Source organism: Perna viridis, chromosome 6 (assembly GCF_037379345.1).
Source record: "Perna viridis isolate PV_CMFRI_1.1 ecotype Kerala chromosome 6, ASM3737934v1, whole genome shotgun sequence".
Classification (NCBI taxonomy): Eukaryota; Metazoa; Mollusca; class Bivalvia; order Mytilida; family Mytilidae; genus Perna; species Perna viridis.
The window spans coordinates 23346885-23370868 of NC_142450.1; the positions used below are offsets into that span (position 1 = coordinate 23346885).

Sequence of the window (23984 nt, forward strand, 5' to 3'; positions counted from 1 at the left end):
AACTGCAGATATTTTCCGCCATTTTTCCATATTGCATTTAAACAAACTTAGACCTATCTTTTTTTAAAGCAAACTTTTTTACCATTTTGTTTTCGATTTCTTGAAGTTATGAGGTGTAAATACTTGAATAATGCTATACAATTTGTGGGTTTTTTTTTCCTCATGAGCTACCCCTTATACACGTTTTGCCTGATTCTTAGAGAAATAAGAACTTTGAAAAATGGAACTGAAACTCGTTATCACTTGTTAATAAAAATAAATGTGTGGCATGACATAACTAAAATTGCAAGTTATACTTCATTTGGTGTTTTTCTTAAAATTCAATTTACTAAACGAACATTTCTTAAATTCCATTGTTTTTCCCTAAATCCATTGCTTTCTACCATCTATATTTGCAAAATATCATGCCTTTCTGCGATTTGCACTACTTTCTTAACGTACAGTTTAAAGAATACCATGATAGTAACACATACAATAATAATCATCGGGGGCAGTGTTGGTCTTTAGGTAATTAAATTACAATCACCTTATGAACTTCATTGGGTAGTTAACTGGACACTTAGAGATATTTAAACATTGGCTATAGTACATTAAAATTTATATTGATAGAAATGTGCATCTCTTCTCAAATGCTTCTATTTACTTTTGTTGCTTTGTACGTATTATGTTGGTTATTTCATGTTCTTTGTTTTCCCTGTCTGGTCTCTGTTTGTCCCTGTCTGGTCTCTATTTGTCCCTTGCATACATTCTTTTGATTTCCGCTAGAATCTTGGTTTCCTAGATTTCTCTCTCCGAAGAAAGTCATCTGGCGATGGTCATTTGAACAACTCATCCCATAACTCCATAATTGTACGTACTTGGAGATATTAAGCATGACTTACTTTTCTCTGTTGCTATACACAAATTATATGAATTATCTTTCAACAATTTAGAAGTCAATGAGTCATACTAAAATATTGTCAAAGTTTCAAAGAAACTTTTCAACAATAATTAAGGTACATGAATAATATTGAAAATACAATCTGGTACAAGGACGGTTCGAACGACATTGATTACGAATTTCGAAGCAATATCAAGAAACAGTAGCTACAAAATAAAAAAGGTTCCCAATCTAATTAAAATCAGATTTACAAGTTCTAACATAATCTCTTTTTACTTGCTGTTTAAATTACTTAATAAATAATTGTGTTTTTTTCCTTTTAATAATGCATTCCCGAAAACGAAAACAGGAACTTGATTCCCTGAATAGAGGTAGAGCGGAGTATTATTGGATCTTACATGCAGTGACTGAATGGAACAATTATTAGGTACAATTTTTGACCTCACCTACACGTTAATGTTAGTTTTGAGTAAGTAAACTTAGAAATCGTAAGACAAGTACTCCTTGGAAGAAAAGTTATATGAATAATTGCATAATGACTCACGTGAATTTTATGACGTCATTTTCCAATTTTAGTTGTCAACGTATTAATTTTTGCAGTGGACAGAAAAATGCAATAGACATATTTGCTAGCTAATGTTGAACACTACATAACAATAAATATTTTTTTGACCCGCGAATATCTTCGAGTGACAGAATCAGCCAATTTTGGAATCGGCAAAAATAATACGTTTACAGTAGCCTTTCTGATATTTTTTATATAAATGACTTACATTCGTGGTATTTATCCTTTATGGTTTGATGTAAATATGGTTTGATGTAAATTATTTGTTCATTAAAAATTGGCTACAGAGTCAACAAGAAACAAAATTAATCTATATTCTAGAACTTTTCAATTTAATGTTTCATTTAATGTGTTGCAAAATAGCTTTTTATTAACCCTAACTTTGTTTTACAATAATTTTAATGGTCTGTTATATCTAGCTTGTTGGAGATAACAAAGGATGCCCAAAACTTTACCACTTTTAAACCACATTATTATTAAAAGAAAAAGTTCGGGAGATTTTTATGACAGTATTTGTGCTGAGTAAAATTGGTTTGTAATTCCGATGTAAACATTGTTGATATACAAATGAACAGCGAATGTCACCAACTTACATGTCGTTTACACATATACCATTGAATATCACGACAAAGGCCCTTACTTAGATTGTGTCAGATATTTATCAACCTACGTGGTTTTCATGGGTAGGCCAAACCACGAAATTTGGTTCCTAACGAAAAGGAGATTTCCGTTGATTTGTATACTAAACACCTCAAATCCACGCATTCAAGAATCCACGAACTAGTGTTTCATCCCTTATTCACGAAAATTGGTATCCACGAATTATAGTACTTTCACAGTAACTTTACCATTTTGATATATATTTTGGTTTAATTTGTCTTTTTTGTTTCGCTATTAAGAGTACAATTCAACTTTCAAATCTCCAAAAGTACATATTAATACTGAAAAATAAATGTTATCAAATATCTTTATGTACACTATTGTCATTGAAAGCTGAATTTAACGGGGCAAATGACTATACCTCTTTGTGTTATGTTTAATCAGTTAAACTTTTCATTCATTTCGTTTAAATGTGATTTATCTATAATGGTTTAAAAAGACTATTTATTGTCTTTTATCATAGAAAACACTTCTTTAATTTCATTTTATCACTTAGTAAATAAAAAAATGAATATCAAAAATATAATGTTTCGATTACTTTTGATTTTTTTATCTCATGAATTAACTTGCTAAGCAGATATGCCCAATAATACAGAAAGTTCACTGCATTTTTTTTATATTTATACGTGTATTCGTATATGAAAACAGGATTAAAAACAGGCTAGGACATTCCTTATATACATGTATGTGTAATTTCAAAACATTCGATATATATCGATATATATTTTGGTACTGCGTAAATAAAACAATAAACTAAATGTCCAATTAAATTATTACCTTCCGTATCAGAACTAAAAGTAATAGGGGTTGATCTTGTCGGTTTAGTTGTATCCTCAAGAAGCGTAGATGTCGTTGAAATTGCAGAATTGTCAAATGAATCTGTAGTAAAAGTGGCTTCAGCTTCGGAAAATGTTCCTATAGTGGTTTCTGGTGTTATTTCCGCCGATGTGAAAGGCAACGATGAATAAGATAACGCTTCACTTGAGCTTAAAGTTCTTGTACTAGTAGCGGTTGCGGCTTGTGTAGTTGTATCAGTGTTTGTGCTGGAACTTATAGCTGTAGTTGATGTTACTACAGTGCTTTCCTTTGTTGCATATAGAGATGTTGTCGATGCCGAATAAGTCGTTGTAGATTCAGTTGAACTTGTAGTCCCTGCTATGGTAGTACTTGCAGCTTGAGAAGTGGTGTCTTCAGTTGTGGTTTTTTCTACAGTTGTTTCACTCGTTGTCCCTGTTGATGTGATTGGCAACGTTGTTGTTGATGCAGCTTCGGTTGTGTTTGAAGTTGCTGAATTAGTAGTGGTTGTGGCTTGTGTTGTCATGTCAGCATTATTGCTGGAACTTGCAGCTATAGTTGATGTTATTGCAGTGCTTTCTGTCGATGCTTCTGGGGATGTTGGCGGTGCCAAAGAAGTCGTTGCCGACGCAGTTGAACTTGTAGTTGCTGCTATGGTAGTGTTTGCCGCTTCAGAAGTGGTTTCCTTTTTTGTGGTTGTTTCTACAGTTGTTTCACTCGTTTTCCCAGTCGATGTGATTGGCAACGTGGTTGTAGATACAGCTTCGGTTGTGCTTGAAGTTCCCTCAGTAGTAGTGGTTCCGGCTTGTGTAGTTGTGTCAGCATTAGTGCTGGAACTTGCAACTGTAGTTGATCTTACTACTGTGCTTTCGGTCGTTGTCTCTGGAAATGTTGTCGGTGCCGAAGAAGTCTTTGCAGACTCAGTTGAACTTGTTGTCCATGCTATAGTAGTGCTTACAAATTTTGAAGTGATGTCTTCATTTGTGGTTATCTCTACAGTTGTTTCACTCGTTGTCTCTGTCGATGTGTTTGGCGACGTGGTTGTCAATGCAGCTTCGGTAGTGCTTGAAGTTGCTGCATTATTAGTTGATGCTGCTTGTGTTGTTATGTCAGCATTAGTGCTGGAACTGGCAGCTGTAGTTGATGTTAATACAGTGTTTTTGGTCGTTGTCTCTGAAAATGTTGTCGGTGCCGAAGAAGTCGTTGCAGACTCAGTTGAACTTGTAGTTCCTGCAATGGTAGTGCTTGCCGCTTGAGAAGTGGTTTCTTTATTTGTGGTTGTTTCTACAGTTGTTTTACTCGTTGTCCCTGTCGATGTTATTGGCAACGTTATTGTCGATGCAGTTTCGGTTGTACGCTGCAAGGTTGTACTCGAAGTTGCTGCATTAGTAGTTGTTGCGGTTTGTGTAGGGGTTTCTGCGTTAGTGCTGGAACTGGCATCTGTAGTTGATGTTACTACAGTGCTTTCGGTCGTTATCTCTGGAGATGTTGTCGGTGCCGAAGAAGTCGTTGCAGACTCAGTTGAGCTTGTAGTTGCTGCTATGGTAGTGCTTGCCGCTTGAGAAGTGGTTTCTGTATTTGTGGTTGTTTCTACAGTTGTTTTACTCGATGTCCCTGTCGATGTGATTGGCAACGTTATTGTCGATGCAGCTTCGGTTGTACTCGGAGTTGCTGCATTAGTAGTTGTTGCGGTTTGAGTAGTTGTTTCTGCGTTAGTGCTGGAACTTGCAGCTGTAGTTGATGTTACTATTGTGCTCTCGGTCGTTGTCTCTGGAGATGTTGTCGGTGCCGAAGAAGTCGTTGCAGACTCAGTTGAGCTTGTAGTTGCTGCTATGGTAGTGCTTGCCTCTTGAGAAGTGGTGTCTTCATTTGTGGTTGTTTCTACAGTCGTTTCACTCCTTGTCTCTGTCGATGTGTTTGGCAACGTTGTTGTCGATGCAGCTTCGGTTGTGCTTGAAGTTCCTGCATTAGTAGTTGTTACGGCTTGTGTAGTTGTTTCTGCGTTAGTGCTGGAACTTGCAGCTGTAGTTGATGTTACTATAGTGCTCTCGGTCGATGCTTCTGGTGATGTTGTGCTTGCGGAAGAAGTCGTTACCGACTCAGTTGAACTGATAGTTGCTGCTATGGTAGTACTTGCCCCTTGAGAAGTGGTGTCTTCATTTGTGGTTGTTTCTACAGTTGTTTCACTCGTTGTCTCTGTCGATGTGTTTGGCAACGTTGTTGTCGATGCATCTTCGGTTGTGGTTGTAGTTCCTGCATTAGTAGTTGTTGCGGCTTGTGTAGTCGTGTCAGCATTAGTGCTGGAACTGGCAGCTGTAGTTGATATTACTACAGTGTTTTCGGTCGTTGTCTCTGAAAATGTTCTCGGTGCCGAAGAAGTCGTTGCAGACTCAGTTGAACTTGTAGTTCCTGCAATGGTAGTGCTTGCCGCTTGAGAAGTGGTTTCTTTATTTGTGGTTGTTTCTACAGTTGTTTTACTCGTTGTCTCTGTCGATGTTATTGGCAACGTTATTGTCGATGCAGCTTCGGTTGTACGCTGCACGGTTGTACTCGAAGTTGCTGCATTTGTAGTTGTTGCGTTTTGTGTAGTGGTTTCTGCGTTAGTGCTGGAACTTGCAGCTGTAGATGATGTTACTACAGTGCTTTCGGTCGTTATCTCTGAAGATGTTGTCGGTGCCGAAGAAGTCGTTGCAGACTCGGTTGAGCTTGTAGTAGCTGCTATGGGAGTGCTTGCCCCTTGAGAAGTAGTGTCTTCATTTGTGGTTGTGTCTACAGTTGTTTTACTCGTTGTCCCTGTCGATGTGATTGGCAACGTTATTGTCGATGCAGCTTCGGTTGTACTCGGAGTTGCTGCATTAGTAGTTGTTGAGGTTTGTGTATTTGTTTCTGCATTAGTGCTGGAACTGGCAGCTGTATTTGATGTTACTACAGTGCTTTCGGTCGTTATCTCTGGAGATGTTGTCGGTGCCGAAGAAGTCGTTGCAGACTCAGTTGAGCTTGTAGTTGCTGCTATGGTAGTGCTTGCCGCTTGAGAAGTGGTTTCTGTATTTGTGGTTGTTTCTACAGTTGTTTTACTCGTTGTCCCTGTCGATGTGATTGGCAACGTTATTGTCGATGCAGCTTCGGTTGTACTCGGAGTTGCTGCATTAGTAGTTGTTGCGGTTTGTGTAGTTGTTTCTGCGTTAGTGCTGGAACTTGCAACTGTAGTTGATGTTACTACTGTGCTCTCGGTCGATGCTTCTGGTGATGTTATGCTTGCAGAAGAAGTCGTTACCGACTCAGTTGAACTTATAGTTGCTGCTATGGTAGTGCTTGCCGCTTCAGAAGTGGTATCTTCATTTGTGGTTGTTTCTTCAGTTGTTTTACTCGTTGTCCCTGTCGATGTGATTGGCAACGTTGTTGTCGATGCAGCTTCGGTAGTGCTTGACGTTCCTGCAGTAGTAGTGGTTGCGGCTTGTGTAGTTGTGTCAGCATTAGTGCTGGAACTTGCAGCCGTAGTTGATGTTACTATAGTGCTTTCGGTCGTTATCTCAGTGCTTGCTGCTTGAGAAGTGGTTTGTGTATTTGTGATTGTTTCTACAGTTGTTTTACTCGTTGTCCCTGTCGATGTGATTGGCAACGGGGTTGTCGATGCAGCTTCGGTAGTGCTTGAAGTTCCTGCAGTAGTAGTGGTTGCGGCTTGTGTAGTTGTGTCAGCATTAGTGCTGGAACTGGCAGCTGTAGTTGATGTTACTACAGTGCTTTCGGTCGTTATCTCTGGAGATGTTGTCGCTGCCGAAGAAGTCGTTGCAGATTCAGTTGAACTTATAGTTGCTGCTATGGTAGTGCTTGCAGCTTGAGAAGTGGTTTCTGTATTTGTGGTTGTTTCTACAGTGGTTTTACTCGTTGTCTCTGTCGATGTGTTTGGCAACGTTGTTGTCGATGCAACTTCGGTTGTGCTTGAAGTTGCTGCATTAGTAGTTGTTGCTGCTTGTGTAGTCGTGTCAGCATTAGTGCTGGAACTAGCAGCTGTAGTTGATGTTACTACAGTGCTTTCGGTCGTTATCTCTGGAGATGTTGTCGGTGCCGAAGAAGTCGTTGCAGACTCAGTTGAGCTTGTAGTTGCTGCTATGGTAGTGCTTGCCCTTTGAGAAGTAGTGTCTTCATTTGTGGTTGTTTCTACAGTTGTTTCACTCGTTGTCTCTGTCGATGTGTTTGGCAATGTTGTTGTCGATGCAGCTTCGGTTGTGCTTGAAGTTGCTGCATTAGTAGTTGTTGCGGCTTGTGTAGTCGTGTCAGCATTAGTGCTAAAACTTGCAGCTGTAGTTGATGTTACTACAGTGCTTTCGGTCGTTATCTCTGGAGATGTTGTCGGTGCCGAAGAAGTCTTTGCAGACTCAGTTGAGCTTGTAGTTGCTGCTATGGTAGTGCTTGCCGCTTCTGAAGTGGTTTCTGTATTTGTGGTTGTTGTTTTACTCGTTGTCCCTGTCGATGTGTTTGGCAACGTTGTTGCCGATGCAGCTTCGATTGTGCTTGAAGTTGCTGCATTAGTAGTTGTTGCGGCTTGTGTTGTTATGTCAGCATTAGTGCTGGAACTTGCAGCTGTAGTTGATGTTCCTGCAGTGCTTTCTGTCGATGCTTCTTGAGATGTTATGCTTGCCGAAGAAGTCGTTGCCGACTCAGTTGAACTTGTAGTTGCTGCTATGGTAGTGCTTGCCGCTTCAGAAGTGGTTTCTGTATTTGTGGTTGATTCTACAGTTGTTTTACTCGTTGTCCCTGTCGATGTGATTGGCAACGTGGTTGTCGATGCAGCTTCGGTAGTGCTTGAAGTTCCTGCAGTAGTAGTGGTTCCGGCTTGTGTAGTTGTGTCAGCATTAGTGCTGGAACTGGCAGCTGTAGTTGATGTTACTATAGTGCTTTCGGTCGTTATCTCAGTGCTTGCCGCTTGAGAAGTGGTTTGTGTATTTGTGGTTGTTTCTACAGTTGTTTTACTCGTTGTCCCTGTCGATGTGATTGGCAACGTGGTTGTCGATGCAGCTTCGGTAGTGCTTGAAGTTCCTGCATTAGTAGTGGTTGCGGCTTGTGTAGTTGTGTCAGCATTAGTGCTGGAACTGGCAGCTGTAGTTGATGTTACTACAGTGCTTTCGGTCGTTATCTCTGGAAATGTTGTCGGTGCCGAAGAAGTCGTTGCAGACTCAGTTGAGCTTGTAGTTGCTTCTATGGTAGTGCTTGCCCCTTGAGAAATAGTGTCTTCATTTGTGGTTGTTTCTACAGTTGTTTCACTCGTTGTCTCTGTCGATGTTTTTGGCAACGTTGTTGTCGATGCAGCTTCGGTTGTGCTTGAAGTTGCTGCATAAGTAGTTGTTGCGGCTTGTGTAGTTTTGTCAGCATTAGTGCTGGAACTAGCAGCTGTAGTTGATGTTACTACAGTGCTTTCGGTCCTTATCTCTGGAGATGTTGTCGGTGCCGAAGAAGTCGTTGCAGACTCAGTTGACCTTGTAGTTGCTGCTATGGTAGTGCTCGCCGCTTGAGAAGTGGTGTCTTCATTTGTGGTTGTTTCTACAGTCGTTTCACTCGTTGTCTCTATCGATGTGTTTGGCAACGTTGTTGTCGATGCAGCTTCGGTTGTGCTTGAAGTTGCTGCATAAGTAGTTGTTACGGCTTGTGTAGTTGTGTCAGCGTTAGTGCTGGAACTTGCAGCTGTAGTTGATGTTGCTATTGTGCTCTCGGTCGATGCTTCTGGTGATGTTATGCTTGCTGAAGAAGTCGTTACCGACTCAGTTGAACTTACAGTTGCTGCTATGGTAGTGCTTGCCCCTTGAGAAGTGGTGTCTTCATTTGTGTTTGTTTCTACAGTTGTTTCACTCGTTGTCTCTGTCGATGTGTTTGGCAACGTTGTTGTCGATGCAGCTTCGGTTGTGCTTGAAGTTGCTGCATTAGTAGTTGTTGCTGCTTGTGTAGTCGTGTCAGCATTAGTGCTGGAACTAGCAGCTGTAGTTGATGTTACTACAGTGCTTTCGGTCGTTATCTCTGGAGATGTTGTCGGTGCCGAAGAAATCGTTGCAGACTCAGTTGAGCTTGTAGTTGCTGCTATGGTAGTGCTTGCCCCTTGAGAAGTAGTGTCTTCATTTGTGGTTGTTTCTACAGTTGTTTCACTCGTTGTCTCTGTCGATGTTTTTGGCAATGTTGTTGTCGATGCAGCTTTGGTTGTGCTTGTAGTTGCTGCATTAGTAGTTGTTGCGGCTTGTGTAGTCGTGTCAGCATTAGTGCTAAAACTTGCAGCTGTAGTAGATGTTACTACAGTGCTTTCGGTCGTTATCTCTGGAGATGTTGTCGGTGCCGAAGAAGTCGTTGCAGACTCAGTTGAGCTTGTAGTTGCTGCTGTGGTAGTGCTTGCCTCTTGAGAAGTAGTGTCTTCATTTGTGGTTGTTTCTACAGTTGTTTCACTCGTTGTCCCTGTCGATGTGTTTGGCAACGTTGTTGTCGATGCAGCTTCGGTTGTGCTTGAAGTTCCTGCAGTAGTAGTGATTGCGGCTTGTGTAGTGGTGTCAGCATTAGTGCTGGAACTTGCAGCTGTAGTTGATGTGACTACAGTGCTTTCGGTCGTTATCTCTGGAGATGTTGTCGGTGCCAAAGAAGTCGTTGCAGACTCAGTTGAGCTTGTAGTTGCTGCTATGGTAGTGCTTGCAACTTGAGAAGTGGTGTCTTCATTTGCGGTTGTTTCTAAAGTTGTTTCACTCGTTGTCTCTGTCGATGTGTTTGGCAACGTTGTTGTCGATGCAGCTTCGGTTGTGCTTGAAGTTCCTGCATTAGTAGTTGTTGCGGCTTGTGTAGTCGTGTCAGCATTAGTGCTTGAACTGGCAGCTGTATTTGATATTACTACAGTGCTTTCGGTCGTTGTCTCTGAAAATGTTGTCGGTGCCGAAGAAGTCGTTGCAGACTCAGTTAAACTTGTAGTTCCTGCAATGGTAGTGCTTTCTGCTTGAGAAGTGGTTTCTGTATTTGTGGTTGTTTCTACAGTTGTTTTACTCGTTGTCCCTGTCGATGTGATTGGCAACGTTGTTGTCGATGCAGCTTCGGTAATGCTTGAAGTTGCTGCATTAGTAGTTGTTGCGGCTTGTGTTGTTATGTCAGCATTAGTGCTGAAACTTGCAGCTGTAGTTGATGTTCCTGCAGTGCTTTCTGTCGATGCTTCTGGAGATGTTATGCTTGCCGAAGAAGTCGTTGCCGACTCAGTTGAACTTTTAGTTGCTTCTATGGTAGTGCTTGCCGCTTCAGAAGTGGTTTTTGTATTTGTGGTTGATTCTACAGTTGTTTTACTCGTTGTCCCTGTCGTTGTGATTGGCAACGTTGTTGTCGATGCAGCTTCGGTAGTGCTTGAAGTTCCTGCAGTACTAGTGGTTGCGGCTTGTGTAGTTGTGTCAGCATTAGTGCTGGAACTGGCAGCTGTAGTTGATGTTACTACAGTGCTTTCGGTCGTTGTCTCTGGAGATGTTGTCGGTGCCGAAGAAGTCGTTGCAGACTCAGTTGAGCTTGTAGTTGCTGCTATGGTAGTGCTTGCAACTTGAGAAGTAGTGTCTTCATTTGTGGTTTTTTCTACAGCTGTTTCACTCGTTGTCTCTGTCGATGTTTTTGGCAATGTTGTTGTCGATGCAGCTTCGGTTGTGCTTGAAGTTGCTGCTTTAGTAGTTGTTGCGGCTTGTGTAGTTGTGTCAGCATTAGTGCTGGAACTAGCAGCTGTAGTTGATGTTACTACAGTGCTTTCGGTCGTTATCTCTGGAGATGTTGTCGGTGCCGAAGAAGTCGTTGCAGACTCAGTTGAGCTTGTAGTTGGTGCAATGGTAGTGCTTTCTGCTTGAGAAGTGGTTTCTGTATTTGTGGTTGTTTCTACAGTTGTTTTACTCGTTGTCCCTGTCGATGTGATTGGCAACGTTATTGTCGATGCAGCTTTGGTTGTACTCGGAGTTGCTGCATTAGTAGTTGTTTCGGTTTGTGTAGTTGTTTCTGCGTTAGTTCTGGAACTTGCAACTGTAGTTGATGTTACTACTGTGCTCTCGGTCGATGCTTCTGGTGATGTTGTCGGTGCCGAAGAAGTCGTTGCCGACTCAGTTGAGCTTGTAGTTGCTGCTATGGTAGTGCTTGCCCCTTGAGAAGCGGTGTCTTCATTTGTGGTTGTTTCTACAGTTGTTTCACTCGTTGTCTCTGTCGATGTGTTTGGCAACGTTGTTGTCGATGCAGCTTCGGTAGTGCTTGCAGTTGCTGCATTAGTAGTTGTTGCGGCTTGTGTTGTTATGTCAGCATTAGTGCTGAAACTTGCAGCTGTAGTTGATGTTCCTGCAGTGCTTTCTGTCGATGCTTCTGGAGATGTTATGCTTGCCGAAGAAGTCGTTCCCGACTCAGTTGAACTTGTAGTTGCTGCTATGGTAGTGCTTGCCGCTTCAGAAGTGGTTTCTGTATTTGTGGTTGATTCTACAGTTGTTTTACTCGTTGTCTCTGTCGATGTGTTTGGCAACGTTGTTGTCGATGCAGCTTCGGTTGTGCTTGAAGTTCCTGCATTAGTAGTTGTTACGGCTTGTGTAGTTGTGTCAGCATTAGTGCTGGAACTTGCAGCTGTAGTTGATGTTGCTATTGTGCTCTCGGTCGATGCTTCTGGTGATGTTATGCTTGCGGAAGAAGTCGTTACCGACTCAGTTGAACTTATAGTTGCTGCTATGGTAGTGCTTGCCCCTTGAGAAGTGGTGTCTTCATTTGTGGTTGTTTCTACAGTTGTTTCACTCGTTGTCTCTGTCGATGTGTTTGGCAACGTTGTTGTCGATGCAGCTTCGGTTGTGCTTGAAGTTGCTGCATTAGTAGTTGTTGCTGCTTGTGTAGTCGTGTCAGCATTAGTGCTGGAACTAGCAGGTGTAGTTGATGTTACTACAGTGCTTTCGGTCGTTATCTCTGGAGATGTTGTCGGTGCCGAAGAAGTCGTTGCAGACTCAGTTGAGCTTGTAGTTGCTGTTATGGTAGTGCTTGCCCCTTGAGAAGTAGTGTCTTCATTTGTGGTTGTTTCTACAGTTGTTTCACTCGTTGTCTCTGTCGATGTTTTTGGCAATGTTGTTGTCGATGCAGCTTTGGTTGTGCTTGTAGTTGCTGCATTAGTAGTTGTTGCGGCTTGTGTAGTCGTGTCAGCATTAGTGCTAAAACTTGCAGCTGTAGTAGATGTTACTACAGTGCTTTCGGTCGTTATCTCTGGAGATGTTGTCGGTGCCGAAGAAGTCGTTCCCGACTCAGTTGAACTTGTAGTTGCTGCTATGGTAGTGCTTGCCGCTTCAGAAGTGGTGTCTTCATTTGCGGTTGTTTCTTCAGTTGTCTCACTTGTTGTCTCTGTCGATGTGTTTGGCAACGTTGTTGTCGATGTAGCTTCGGTTGTGCTTGAAGTTGCTGCATTAGTAGTTGTTGCGGTTTGTGTAGTTGTGTCAGCATTAGTGCTGGAACTGGCAGCAGTAGTTGATGTTACTACAGTGCTTTCGGTCGTTATCTCTGGAGATGTTGTCGGTGCCGAAGAAGTCTTTGCAGACTCAGTTGAACTTATAGTTGCTGCTATGGTAGTGCTTGCTGCTTGAGAAGTGGTTTCTGTATTTGTGGTTGTTTCTACAGTTGTTTTACTCGTTGTCTCTGTCGATGTTTTTGGCAACGTTGTTGTCGATGCAGCTTCGGTTGTGCTTGAAGTTCCTGCATTAATAGTTGTTGCGGCTTGTGTAGTCGTGTCAGCAATAGTGCTGGAACTAGCAGCTGTAGTTGATGTTACTACAGTGCTTTCGGTCGTTATCTCTGGAGATGTTGTCGGTGCCGAAGAAGTCGTTGCAGACTCAGTTGAGCTTGTAGTTGCTGCTGTGGTAGTGCTCGCCGCTTGAGAAGTGGTGTCTTCATTTGTGGTTGTTTCTACAGTCGTTTCACTCGTTGTCTCTATCGATGTGTTTGGCAACGTTATTGTCGATGCAGCTTCGGTTGTGCTTGAAGTTCCTGCATTAGTAGTTGTTACGGCTTGTGTAGTTGTGTCAGCGTTAGTGCTGGAACTTGCAGCTGTAGTTGATGTTGCTATTGTGCTCTCGGTCGATGCTTCTGGTGATGTTATGCTTGCGGAAGAAGTCGTTACCGACTCAGTTGAACTTATAGTTGCTGCTATGGTAGTGCTTGCCCCTTGAGAAGTGGTGTCTTCATTTGTGGTTGTTTCTACAGTTGTTTCACTCGTTGTCCCTGTCGATGTGATTGGCAACGTTATTGTCGATGCAGCTTTGGTTGTACTCGGAGTTGCTGCATTAGTAGTTGTTGCGGTTTGTGTAGTTGTTTCTGCGTTAGTGCTGGAACTTGCAACTGTAGTTGATGTTACTACTGTGCTCTCGGTCGATGCTTCTGGAGATGTTGTCGGTGCCGAAGAAGTCGTTGCCGACTCAGTTGAGCTTGTAGTTGCTGCTATGGTAGTGCTTGCCCCTTGAGAGGTGGTGTCTTCATTTGTGGTTGTTTCTACAGTTGTTTCACTCGTTGTCTCTGTCGATGTGTTTGGCAACGTTGTTGTCGATGCAGCTTCGGTTGTGCTTGAAGTTGCTGCATTAGTAGTTGTTGCGGCTTGTGTAGTCGTGTCAGCATTAGTTCTTGAACTGGCAGCTGTATTTGATGTTACTACAGTGTTTTCGGTCGTTGTCTCTGAAAATGTTGTCGGTGCCGAAGAAGTCGTTGCAGACTCAGTTAAACTTGTAGTTCCTGCAATGGTAGTGCTTACCACTTCAGAAGTGGTTTCTGTATTTGTGGTTGATTCTACAGTTGTTTTACTCGTTATCCCTGTCGATGTGATTGGCAACGTTGTTGTCGATGCAGCTTCGGTAGTGCTTGAAGTTCCTGCAGTAGTAGTGGTTGCGGCTTGTGTAGTCGTGTCAGCATTAGTGCTAAAACTTGCAGCTGTAGTTGATGTTACTACAGTGCTTTCGGTCGTTATCTCTGGAGATGTTGTCGGTGCCGAAGAAGTCGTTGCAGACTCAGTTGAGCTTGCAGTTGCTGCTATGGTAGTGCTTGCCCCTTGAGAAGTAGTGTCTTCATTTGTGGTTGTTTCTACAGTTGTTTCACTCGTTGTCTCTGTCGATGTGTTTGGCAACGTTGTTGTCGATGCAGCTTCGGTTGTGCTTGAAGTTGCTGCATTAGTAGTTGTTGCGGTTTGTGTAGTTGTGTCAGCATTAGTGCTGGAACTGGCAGCTGTAGTTGATGTTACTACAGTGCTTTCGGTCGTTATCTCTGGAGATGTTGTCGGTGCCAAAGAAGTCGTTGCAGACTCAGTTGAGCTTGTAGTTGCTGCTATGGTAGTGCTTGCCGCTTGAGAAGTGGTGTCTTCATTTGCGGTTGTTTCTTCAGTTGTTTCACTCGTTGTCTCTGTCGATGCGTTTGGCAACGTTGTTGTCGATGTAGCTTCGGTTGTGCTTGAAGTTGCTGCATTAGTAGTTGTTGCGGTTTGTGTAGTTCTGTCAGCATTAGTGCTGGAACTGGCAGCAGTAGTTGATGTTACTACAGTGCTTTCGGTCGTTATCTCTGGAGATGTTGTCGGTGCCGAAGAAGTCGTTGCAGACTCAGTTGAACTTATAGTTGCTGCTATGGTAGTGCTTTCTGCTTGAGAAGTGGTTTCTGTATTTGTGGTTGTTTCTACAGTTGTTTTACTCGTTGTCCCTGTCGATGTGATTGGCAACGTTGTTGTCGATGCAGCTTCGGTAGTGCTTGAAGTTCCTGCAGTAGTAGTGGTTGCGGCTTGTGTAGTTGTGTCAGCATTAGTGCTGGAACTAGCAGCTGTAGTTGATGTTACTACAGTGCTTTCGGTCGTTATCTCTGGAGATGTTGTCGGTGCCGAAGAAGTCGTTGCAGCCTCAGTTGAGCTTGTAATTGCTGCTATGGTAGTGCTTGCCCCTTGAGAAGTAGTGTCTTCATTTGTGGTTCTTTCTACAGTTGTTTCACTCGTTGTCTCTGTCGATGTTTTTGGCAACGTTGTTGTCGATGCAGCTTCGGTTGTGCTTGAAGTTGCTGCATAAGTAGTTGTTGCGGCTTGTGTAGTTGTGTCAGCATTAGTGCTGGAACTAGCAGTTGTAGTTGATGTTACTACAGTGCTTTCGGTCGTTATCTCTGGAGATGTTGTCGGTGCCGAAGAAGTCGTTGCAGACTCAGTTGAGCTTGTAGTTGCTGCTATGGTAGTGCTTGCCCCTTGAGAAGTAGTGTCTTCATTTGTGGTTGTTTCTACAGTTGTTTCACTCGTTGTCTCTGTCGATGTGTTTGGCAACGTTGTTGTCGATGCAACTTCGGTTGTGCTTGAAGTTGCTGCATAAGTAGTTGTTGCGGCTTGTGTAGTCGTGTCAGCATTAGTGCTGGAACTAGCAGCTGTAGTTGATGTTACTACAGTGCTTTCGGTCGTTATCTCTGGAGATGTTGTCGGTGCCAAAGAAGTCGTTGCAGACTCAGTTGAGCTTGTAGTTGCTGCTATGGGAGTGCTTGCCGCTTGAGAAGGGGTGTCTTCATTTGCGGTTGTTTCTACAGTTGTTTCACTCGTTGTCTCTGTCGATGTGTTTGGCAACGTTGTTGTCGATGCAGCTTCGGTTGTGCTTGAAGTTGCTGCATTAGTAGTTGTTGCGGCTTGTGTAGTCGTGTCAGCATTAGTGCTAAAACTTGCAGCTGTAGTTGATGTTACTACAGTGCTTTCGGTCGTTATCTCTGGAGATGTTGTCGGTGCCGAAGAAGTCGTTGCAGACTCAGTTGAACTTATAGTTGCTGCTATGGTAGTGCTTGCTGCTTGAGAAGTGGTTTCTGTATTTGTGGTTGTTTCTACAGTTGTTTTACTCGTTGTCTCTGTCGATGTTTTTGGCAACGTTGTTGTCGATGCAACTTCTGTTGTGCTTGAAGTTGCTGCATAAGTAGTTGTTGCGGCTTGTGTAGTTGTGTCAGCATTAGTGCTGGAACTAGCAGCTGTAGTTGATGTTACTACAGTGCTTTCGGTCGTTATCTCTGGAGATGTTGTCGGTGCCAAAGAAGTCGTTGCAGACTCAGTTAAACTTGTAGTTCCTGCAATGGTAGTGCTTACCACTTCAGAAGTGGTTTCTGTATTTGTGGTTGATTCTACAGTTGTTTTACTCGTTATCCCTGTCGATGTGATTGGCAACGTTGTTGTCGATGCAGCTTCGGTAGTGCTTGAAGTTCCTGCAGTAGTAGTGGTTGCGGCTTGTGTAGTCGTGTCAGCATTAGTGCTAAAACTTGCAGCTGTAGTTGATGTTACTACAGTGCTTTCGGTCGTTATCTCTGGAGATGTTGTCGGTGCCGAAGAAGTCGTTGCAGACTCAGTTGAGCTTGCAGTTGCTGCTATGGTAGTGCTTGCCCCTTGAGAAGTAGTGTCTTCATTTGTGGTTGTTTCTACAGTTGTTTCACCCGTTGTCTCTCTCGATGTGTTTGGCAACGTTGTTGTCGATGCAACTTCGGTTGTGCTTGAAGTTGCTGCATAAGTAGTTGTTGCGGCTTGTGTAGTCGTGTCAGCATTAGTGCTGGAACTAGCAGCTGTAGTTGATGTTACTACAGTGCTTTCGGTCGTTATCTCTGGAGATGTTGTCGGTGCCAAAGAAGTCGTTGCAGACTCAGTTAAACTTGTAGTTCCTGCAATGGTAGTGCTTACCACTTCAGAAGTGGTTTCTGTATTTGTGGTTGATTCTACAGTTGTTTTACTCGTTATCCCTGTCGATGTGATTGGCAACGTTGTTGTCGATGCAGCTTCGGTAGTGCTTGAAGTTCCTGCAGTAGTAGTGGTTGCGGCTTGTGTAGTCGTGTCTTCATTTGTGGTTGTTTCTACAGTTGTTTTACTCGTTGTCCCTGTCGATGTGATTGGCAACGTTATTGTCGATGCAGCTTTGGTTGTACTCGGAGTTGCTGCATTAGTAGTTGTTGCGGTTTGTGTAGTTGTTTCTGCGTTAGTGCTGGAACTTGCAACTGTAGTTGATGTTACTACTGTGCTCTCGGTCGTTATCTCTGGAGATGTTGTCGGTGCCGAAGAAGTCGTTGCAGACTCAGTTGAGCTTGCAGTTGCTGCTATGGTAGTGCTTGCCCCTTGAGAAGTAGTGTCTTCATTTGTGGTTGTTTCTACAGTTGTTTCACCCGTTGTCTCTCTCGATGTGTTTGGCAACGTTGTTGTCGATGCAGCTTCGGTTGTGCTTGAAGTTGCTGCATTAGTAGTTGTTGCGGCTTGTGTAGTTGTGTCAGCATTAGTGCTGGAACTAGCAGTTGTAGTTGATGTTACTACAGTGCTATCGGTCGTTATCTCTGGAGATGTTGTCGGTGCCGAAGAAGTCGTTGCAGACTCAGTTGAGCTTGTAGTTGGTGCAATGGTAGTGCTTTCTGCTTGAGAAGTGGTTTCTGTATTTGTGGTTGTTTCTACAGTTGTTTTACTCGTTGTCCCTGTCGATGTGATTGGCAACGTTATTGTCGATGCAGCTTTGGTTGTACTCGGAGTTGCTGCATTAGTAGTTGTTGCGGTTTGTGTAGTTGTTTCTGCGTTAGTGCTGGAACTTGCAACTGTAGTTGATGTTACTACTGTGCTCTCGGTCGTTATCTCTGGAGATGTTGTCGGTGCCAAAGAAGTCGTTGCAGACTCAGTTGAGCTTGTAGTTGCTGCTATGGGAGTGCTTGCCGCTTGAGAAGGGGTGTCTTCATTTGCGGTTGTTTCTACAGTTGTTTCACTCGTTGTCTCTGTCGATGTGTTTGGCAACGTTGTTGTCGATGCAGCTTCGGTTGTGCTTGAAGTTGCTGCATTAGTAGTTGTTGCGGCTTGTGTAGTCGTGTCAGCATTAGTGCTAAAACTTGCAGCTGTAATTGATGTTACTACAGTGCTTTCGGTCGTTATCTCTGGAGATGTTGTCGGTCCCGAAGAAGTCGTTGCAGACTCAGTAGAGCTTGTAGTTGCTGCTATGGTAGTGCTTGCCCCTTGAGAAGTAGTGTCTTCATTTGTGGTTGTTTCTACAGTTGTTTTACTCGTTGTCTCTGTCGATGTGTTTGGCAACGTTGTTGTCGATGCAGCTTCGGTTGTGCTTGAAGTTGCTGCATAAGTAGTTGTTGCGGCTTGTGTAGTCGTGTCAGCATTAGTGCTGGAACTAGCAGCTGTAGTTGATGTTACTACAGTGCTTTCGGTCGTTATCTCTGGAGATGTTGTCGGTGCCAAAGAAGTCGTTGCAGACTCAGTTAAACTTGTAGTTCCTGCAATGGTAGTGCTTACCACTTCAGAAGTGGTTTCTGTATTTGTGGTTGATTCTACAGTTGTTTTACTCGTTATCCCTGTCGATGTGATTGGCAACGTTGTTGTCGATGCAGCTTCGGTAGTGCTTGAAGTTCCTGCAGTAGTAGTGGTTGCGGCTTGTGTAGTCGTGTCAGCATTAGTGCTAAAACGTGCAGCTGTAGTTGATGTTACTACAGTGCTTTCGGTCGTTATCTCTGGAGATGTTGTCGGTGCCGAAGAAGTCGTTGCAGACTCAGTTGAGCTTGCAGTTGCTGCTATGGTAGTGCTTGCCCCTTGAGAAGTAGTGTCTTCATTTGTGGTTGTTTCTACAGTTGTTTCACTCGTTGTCTCTGTCGATGTTTTTGGCAACGTTGTTGTCGATGCAGCTTCGGTTGTGCTTGAAGTTGCTGCATAAGTAGTTGTTGCGGCTTGTGTAGTTGTGTCAGCATTAGTGCTGGAACTAGCAGTTGTAGTTGATGTTACTACAGTGCTATCGGTCGTTATCTCTGGAGATGTTGTCGGTGCCGAAGAAGTCGTTGCAGACTCAGTTGAGCTTGTAGTTGGTGCAATGGTAGTGCTTTCTGCTTGAGAAGTGGTTTCTGTATTTGTGGTTGTTTCTACAGTTGTTTTACTCGTTGTCCCTGTCGATGTGATTGGCAACGTTATTGTCGATGCAGCTTTGGTTGTACTCGGAGTTGCTGCATTAGTAGTTGTTGCGGTTTGTGTAGTTGTTTCTGCGTTAGTGCTGGAACTTGCAACTGTAGTTGATGTTACTACTGTGCTCTCGGTCGATGCTTCTGGTGATGTTGTCGGTGCCGAAGAAGTCGTTGCCGACTCAGTTGAGCTTGTAGTTGCTGCTATGGTAGTGCTTGCCGCTTGAGAAGTGGTGTCTTCATTTGTGGTTGTTTCTACAGTTGTTTCACTCGTTGTCTCTGTCGATGTGTTTGGCAACGTTGTTGTCGATGCAGCTTCGGTTGTGCTTGAAGTTGCTGCATTAGTAGTTGTTGCGGCTTGTGTAGTTGTGTCAGCATTAGTGCTGGAACTAGCAGCTGTAGTTGATGTTACTACAGTGCTTTCGGTCGTTATCTCTGGAGATGTTGTCGGTGCCGAAGAAGTCGTTGCAGACTCAGTTGAGCTTGTAGTTGCTGCTATGGTAGTGCTTGCCGCTTGAGAAGGGGTGTCTTCATTTGTGGTTGTTTCTACAGTTGTTTCACTCGTTGTCTCTGTCGATGTTTTTGGCAACGTTGTTGTCGATGCAGCTTCGGTAGTGCTTGAAGTTCCTGCAGTAGTAGTTGTTGCGGCTTGTGTAGTCGTGTCAGCATTAGTGCTGGAACTAGCAGCTGTAGTTGATGTTACTACAGTGCTTTCGGTCGTTATCTCTGGAGATGTTGTCGGTGCCGAAGAAGTCGTTGCAGACTCAGTTAAACTTGTAGTTCCTGCAATGGTAGTGCTTACCACTTCAGAAGTGGTTTCTGTATTTGTGGTTGATTCTACAGTTGTTTTACTCGTTGTCCCTGTCGATGTGATTGGCAACGTTGTTGTCGATGCAGCTTCGGTAGTGCTTGAAGTTCCTGCAGTAGTAGTGGTTGCGGCTTGTGTAGTCGTGTCAGCATTAGTGCTAAAACTTGCAGCTGTAGTTGATGTTACTACAGTGCTTTCGGTCGTTATCTCTGGAGATGTTGTCGGTGCCGAAGAAGTCGTTGCAGACTCAGTTGAGCTTGCAGTTGCTGCTATGGTAGTGCTTGCCCCTTGAGAAGTAGTGTCTTCATTTGTGGTTGTTTCTACAGTTGTTTCACTCGTTGTCTCTGTCGATGTGTTTGGCAACGTTGTTGTCGATGCAGCTTCGGTTGTGCTTGAAGTTGCTGCATTAGTAGTTGTTGCGGTTTGTGTAGTTGTGTCAGCATTAGTGCTGGAACTGGCAGCAGTAGTTGATGTTACTACAGTGCTTTCGGTCGTTATCTCTGGAGATGTTGTCCGTGCCGAAGAAGTCGTTGCAGACTCAGTTGAACTTATAGTTGCTGCTATGGTAGTGCTTTCTGCTTGAGAAGTGGTTTCTGTATTTGTGGTTGTTTCTACAGTTGTTTTACTCGTTGTCCCTGTCGATGTGATTGGCAACGTTGTTGTCGATGCAGCTTCGGTAGTGCTTGAAGTTCCTGCAGTAGTAGTGGTTGCGGCTTGTGTAGTTGTGTCAGCATTAGTGCTGGAACTAGCAGCTGTAGTTGATGTTACTACAGTGCTTTCGGTCGTTATCTCTGGAGATGTTGTCGGTGCCGAAGAAGTCGTTGCAGCCTCAGTTGAGCTTGTAGTTGCTGCTATGGTAGTGCTTGCCCCTTGAGAAGTAGTGTCTTCATTTGTGGTTCTTTCTACAGTTGTTTCACTCGTTGTCTCTGTCGATGTTTTTGGCAACGTTGTTGTCGATGCAGCTTCGGTTGTGCTTGAAGTTGCTGCATAAGTAGTTGTTGCGGCTTGTGTAGTTGTGTCAGCATTAGTGCTGGAACTAGCAGTTGTAGTTGATGTTACTACAGTGCTATCGGTCGTTATCTCTGGAGATGTTGTCGGTGCCGAAGAAGTCGTTGCAGACTCAGTTGAGCTTGTGGTTGGTGCAATGGTAGTGCTTTCTGCTTGAGAAGTGGTTTCTGTATTTGTGGTTGTTTCTACAGTTGTTTTACTCGTTGTCCCTGTCGATGTGATTGGCAACGTAATTGTCGATGCAGCTTTGGTTGTACTCGGAGTTGCTGCATTAGTAGTTGTTGCGGTTTGTGTAGTTGTTTCTGCGTTAGTGCTGGAACTTGCAACTGTAGTTGATGTTACTACTGTGCTCTCGGTCGATGCTTCTGGTGATGTTGTCGGTGCCGAAGAAGTCGTTGCCGACTCAGTTGAGCTTGTAGTTGCTGCTATGGTAGTGCTTGCCGCTTGAGAAGTGGTGTCTTCATTTGTGGTTGTTTCTACAGTTGTTTCACTCGTTGTCTCTGTTGATGTGTTTGGCAACGTTGTTGTCGATGCAGCTTCGGTTGTGCTTGAAGTTGCTGCATTAGTAGTTGTTGCGGCTTGTGTAGTCGTGTCAGCATTAGTGCTGGAACTGGCAGCTGTATTTGATGTTACTACAGTGTTTTCGGTCGTTGTCTCTGAAAATGTTGTCGGTGCCGAAGAAGTCGTTGCAGACTCAGTTAAACTTGTAGTTCCTGCAATGGTAGTGCTTACCGCTTCAGAAGTGGTTTCTGTATTTGTGGTTGATTCTACAGTTGTTTTACTCGTTATCCCTGTCGATGTGATTGGCAACGTTGTTGTCGATGCAGCTTCGGTAGTGCTTGAAGTTCCTGCAGTACTAGTGGTTGCGGCTTGTGTAGTCGTGTCAGCATTAGTGCTAAAACTTGCAGCTGTAGTTGATGTTACTACAGTGCTTTCGGTCGTTATCTCTGGAGATGTTGTCGGTGCCGAAGAAGTCGTTGCAGACTCAGTTGAGCTTGCAGTTGCTGCTATGGTAGTGCTTGCCCCTTGAGAAGTAGTGTCTTCATTTGTGGTTGTTTCTACAGTTGTTTCACTCGTTGTCTCTGTCGATGTGTTTGGCAACGTTGTTGTCGATGCAGCTTCGGTAGTGCTTGAAGTTGCTGCATTAGTAGTTGTTGCGGCTTGTGTAGTTGTGTCAGCATTAGTGCTGGAACTAGCAGCTGTAGTTGATGTTACTACAGTGCTTTCGGTCGTTATCTCTGGAGATGTTGTCGGTGCCGAAGAAGTCGTTGCAGACTCAGTTGAGCTTGTAGTTGCTGCTATGGTAGTGCTTGCCGCTTGAGAAGGGGTGTCTTCATTTGCGGTTGTTTCTACAGTTGTTTCACTCGTTGTCTCTGTCGATGTGTTTGGCAACGTTGTTGTCGATGCAGCTTCGGTTGTGCTTGAAGTTGCTGCATTAGTAGTTGTTGCGGCTTGTGTAGTCGTGTCAGCATTAGTGCTAAAACTTGCAGCTGTAGTTGATGTTACTACAGTGCTTTCGGTCGTTATCTCTGGAGATGTTGTCGGTGCCGAAGAAGTCGTTGCAGCCTCAGTTGAGCTTGTAGTTGCTGCTATGGTAGTGCTTGCCCCTTGAGAAGTAGTGTCTTCATTTTTGGTTGTTTCTACAGTTGTTTCACTCGTTGTCTCTGTCGATGTTTTTGGCAACGTTGTTGTCGATGCAGCTTCGGTTGTGCTTGAAGTTGCTGCATAAGTAGTTGTTGCGGCTTGTGTAGTTGTGTCAGCATTAGTGCTGGAACTAGCAGCTGTAGTTGATGTTACTACAGTGCTTTCGGTCGTTATCTCTGGAGATGTTGTCGGTGCCGAAGAAGTCGTTGCAGACTCAGTTGAGCTTGTAGTTGCTGCTATGGTAGTGCTTGCCCCTTGAGAAGTAGTGTCTTCATTTGTGGTTGTTTCTACAGTTGTTTCACTCGTTGTCTCTGTCGATGTTTTTGGCAACGTTGTTGTCGATGCAGCTTCGGTTGTGCTTGAAGTTGCTGCATTAGTAGTTGTTGCGGTTTGTGTAGTTGTGTCAGCATTAGTGCTGGAACTGGCAGCAGTAGTTGATGTTACTACAGTGCTTTCGGTCGTTATCTCTGGAGATGTTGTCGGTGCCGAAGAAGTCGTTGCAGACTCAGTTGAATTTATAGTTGCTGCTATGGTAGTGCTTGCCGCTTGAGAAGTGGTTTCTGTATTTGTGGTTGTTTCTACAGTTGTTTTACTCGTTGTCCCTGTCGATGTGATTGGCAACGTTGTTGTCGATGCAGCTTCGGTAGTGCTTGAAGTTCCTGCATTAGTAGTTGTTGCGGCTTGTGTAGTTGTGTCAGCATTAGTGCTTGAACTGGCAGCTGTATTTGATGTTACTACAGTGTTTTCGGTCGTTGTCTCTGAAAATGTTGTCGGTGCCGAAGAAGTCGTTGCAGACTCAGTTGAACTTGTAGTTCCTGCAATGGTAGTGCTTTCTGCTTGAGAAGTGGTTTCTTTATTTGTGGTTGTTTCTACAGTTGTTTTACTCGTTGTCCCTGTCGATGTGTTTGGCAACGTTGTTGCCGATGCAGCTTCGATTGTGCTTGAAGTTGCTGCTTTAGTAGTTGTTGCGGCTTGTGTTGTTATGTCAGCATAAGTGCTGGAACTTGCAGCTGTAGTTGATGTTCCTGCAGTGCTTTCTGTCGATGCTTCTGGAGATGTTATGCTTGCCGAAGAAGTCGTTGCCGACTCAGTTGAACTTGTAGTTGCTGCTATGGTAGTGCTTGCCGCTTCAGAAGTGGTTTCCTTTTTTGTGGTTGTTTCTACAGTTGTTTCACTCGTTGTCCCTGTTGATGTGATTGGCAAGGTTGTTGTCGATGCAGCTTTGGTTGTGCTTGAAGTTCCTGCATTAGTAGTTGATGCGGCTTGTGTAGCTGTGTCAGCATTAGTGCTGGAACTAGCAGCTGTATTTGATGTTACCACAGTGCTTTCGGTCGTTGTCTCTGGAATTGTTGTCAGTGCCGAAGAAGTCGTTGCAGACTCAGTTGAACTTGTAGTTTCTGCTATTGTACTTTTTGCAGCTTGAGAAGTGGTGAGTTCAGTTGTGGTTGTTTCTACAGTTGTTTCACTCGCTGTCCCTGTTGATGTGATTGGCAACGTTGTTGTCGATGCAGCTTCGATTGTGCTCAAAGTTGCTGCATTAGTAGCGGTTGTGGTTTGTGTAGTTATGTCTGCGTTAGTGCTGGAACTTGCAGCTGTAGTTGATTTTACTATAGGTCTTTCGGTCGTTGTCTTTTGAGATGTTGTTGTCGAAGAAGTCGGTTCAAACTCGGTTGAAACGGTTGTGGCTACAGTGAGGTTGATTAGATAGGTGTAGGTAATAAATCAATATT

The 23984-nt window shown here is 43.7% G+C and overlaps 1 protein-coding gene across 1 annotated transcript in view; it reads right to left on the reverse strand.

Moving 5' to 3' along the window:
* The window catches only part of LOC148614138 (uncharacterized), a 173698-nt gene that overhangs the window by 113781 nt on the left and 35933 nt on the right, over positions 1-23984 (reverse strand). The window contains exon 6 of the mRNA XM_088590432.1: positions 2883-23939. Within this exon, the coding sequence (XP_088446558.1) occupies positions 2883-23939 (21057 nt within the window). The remainder of the gene's footprint in view (positions 1-2882; positions 23940-23984) is intronic.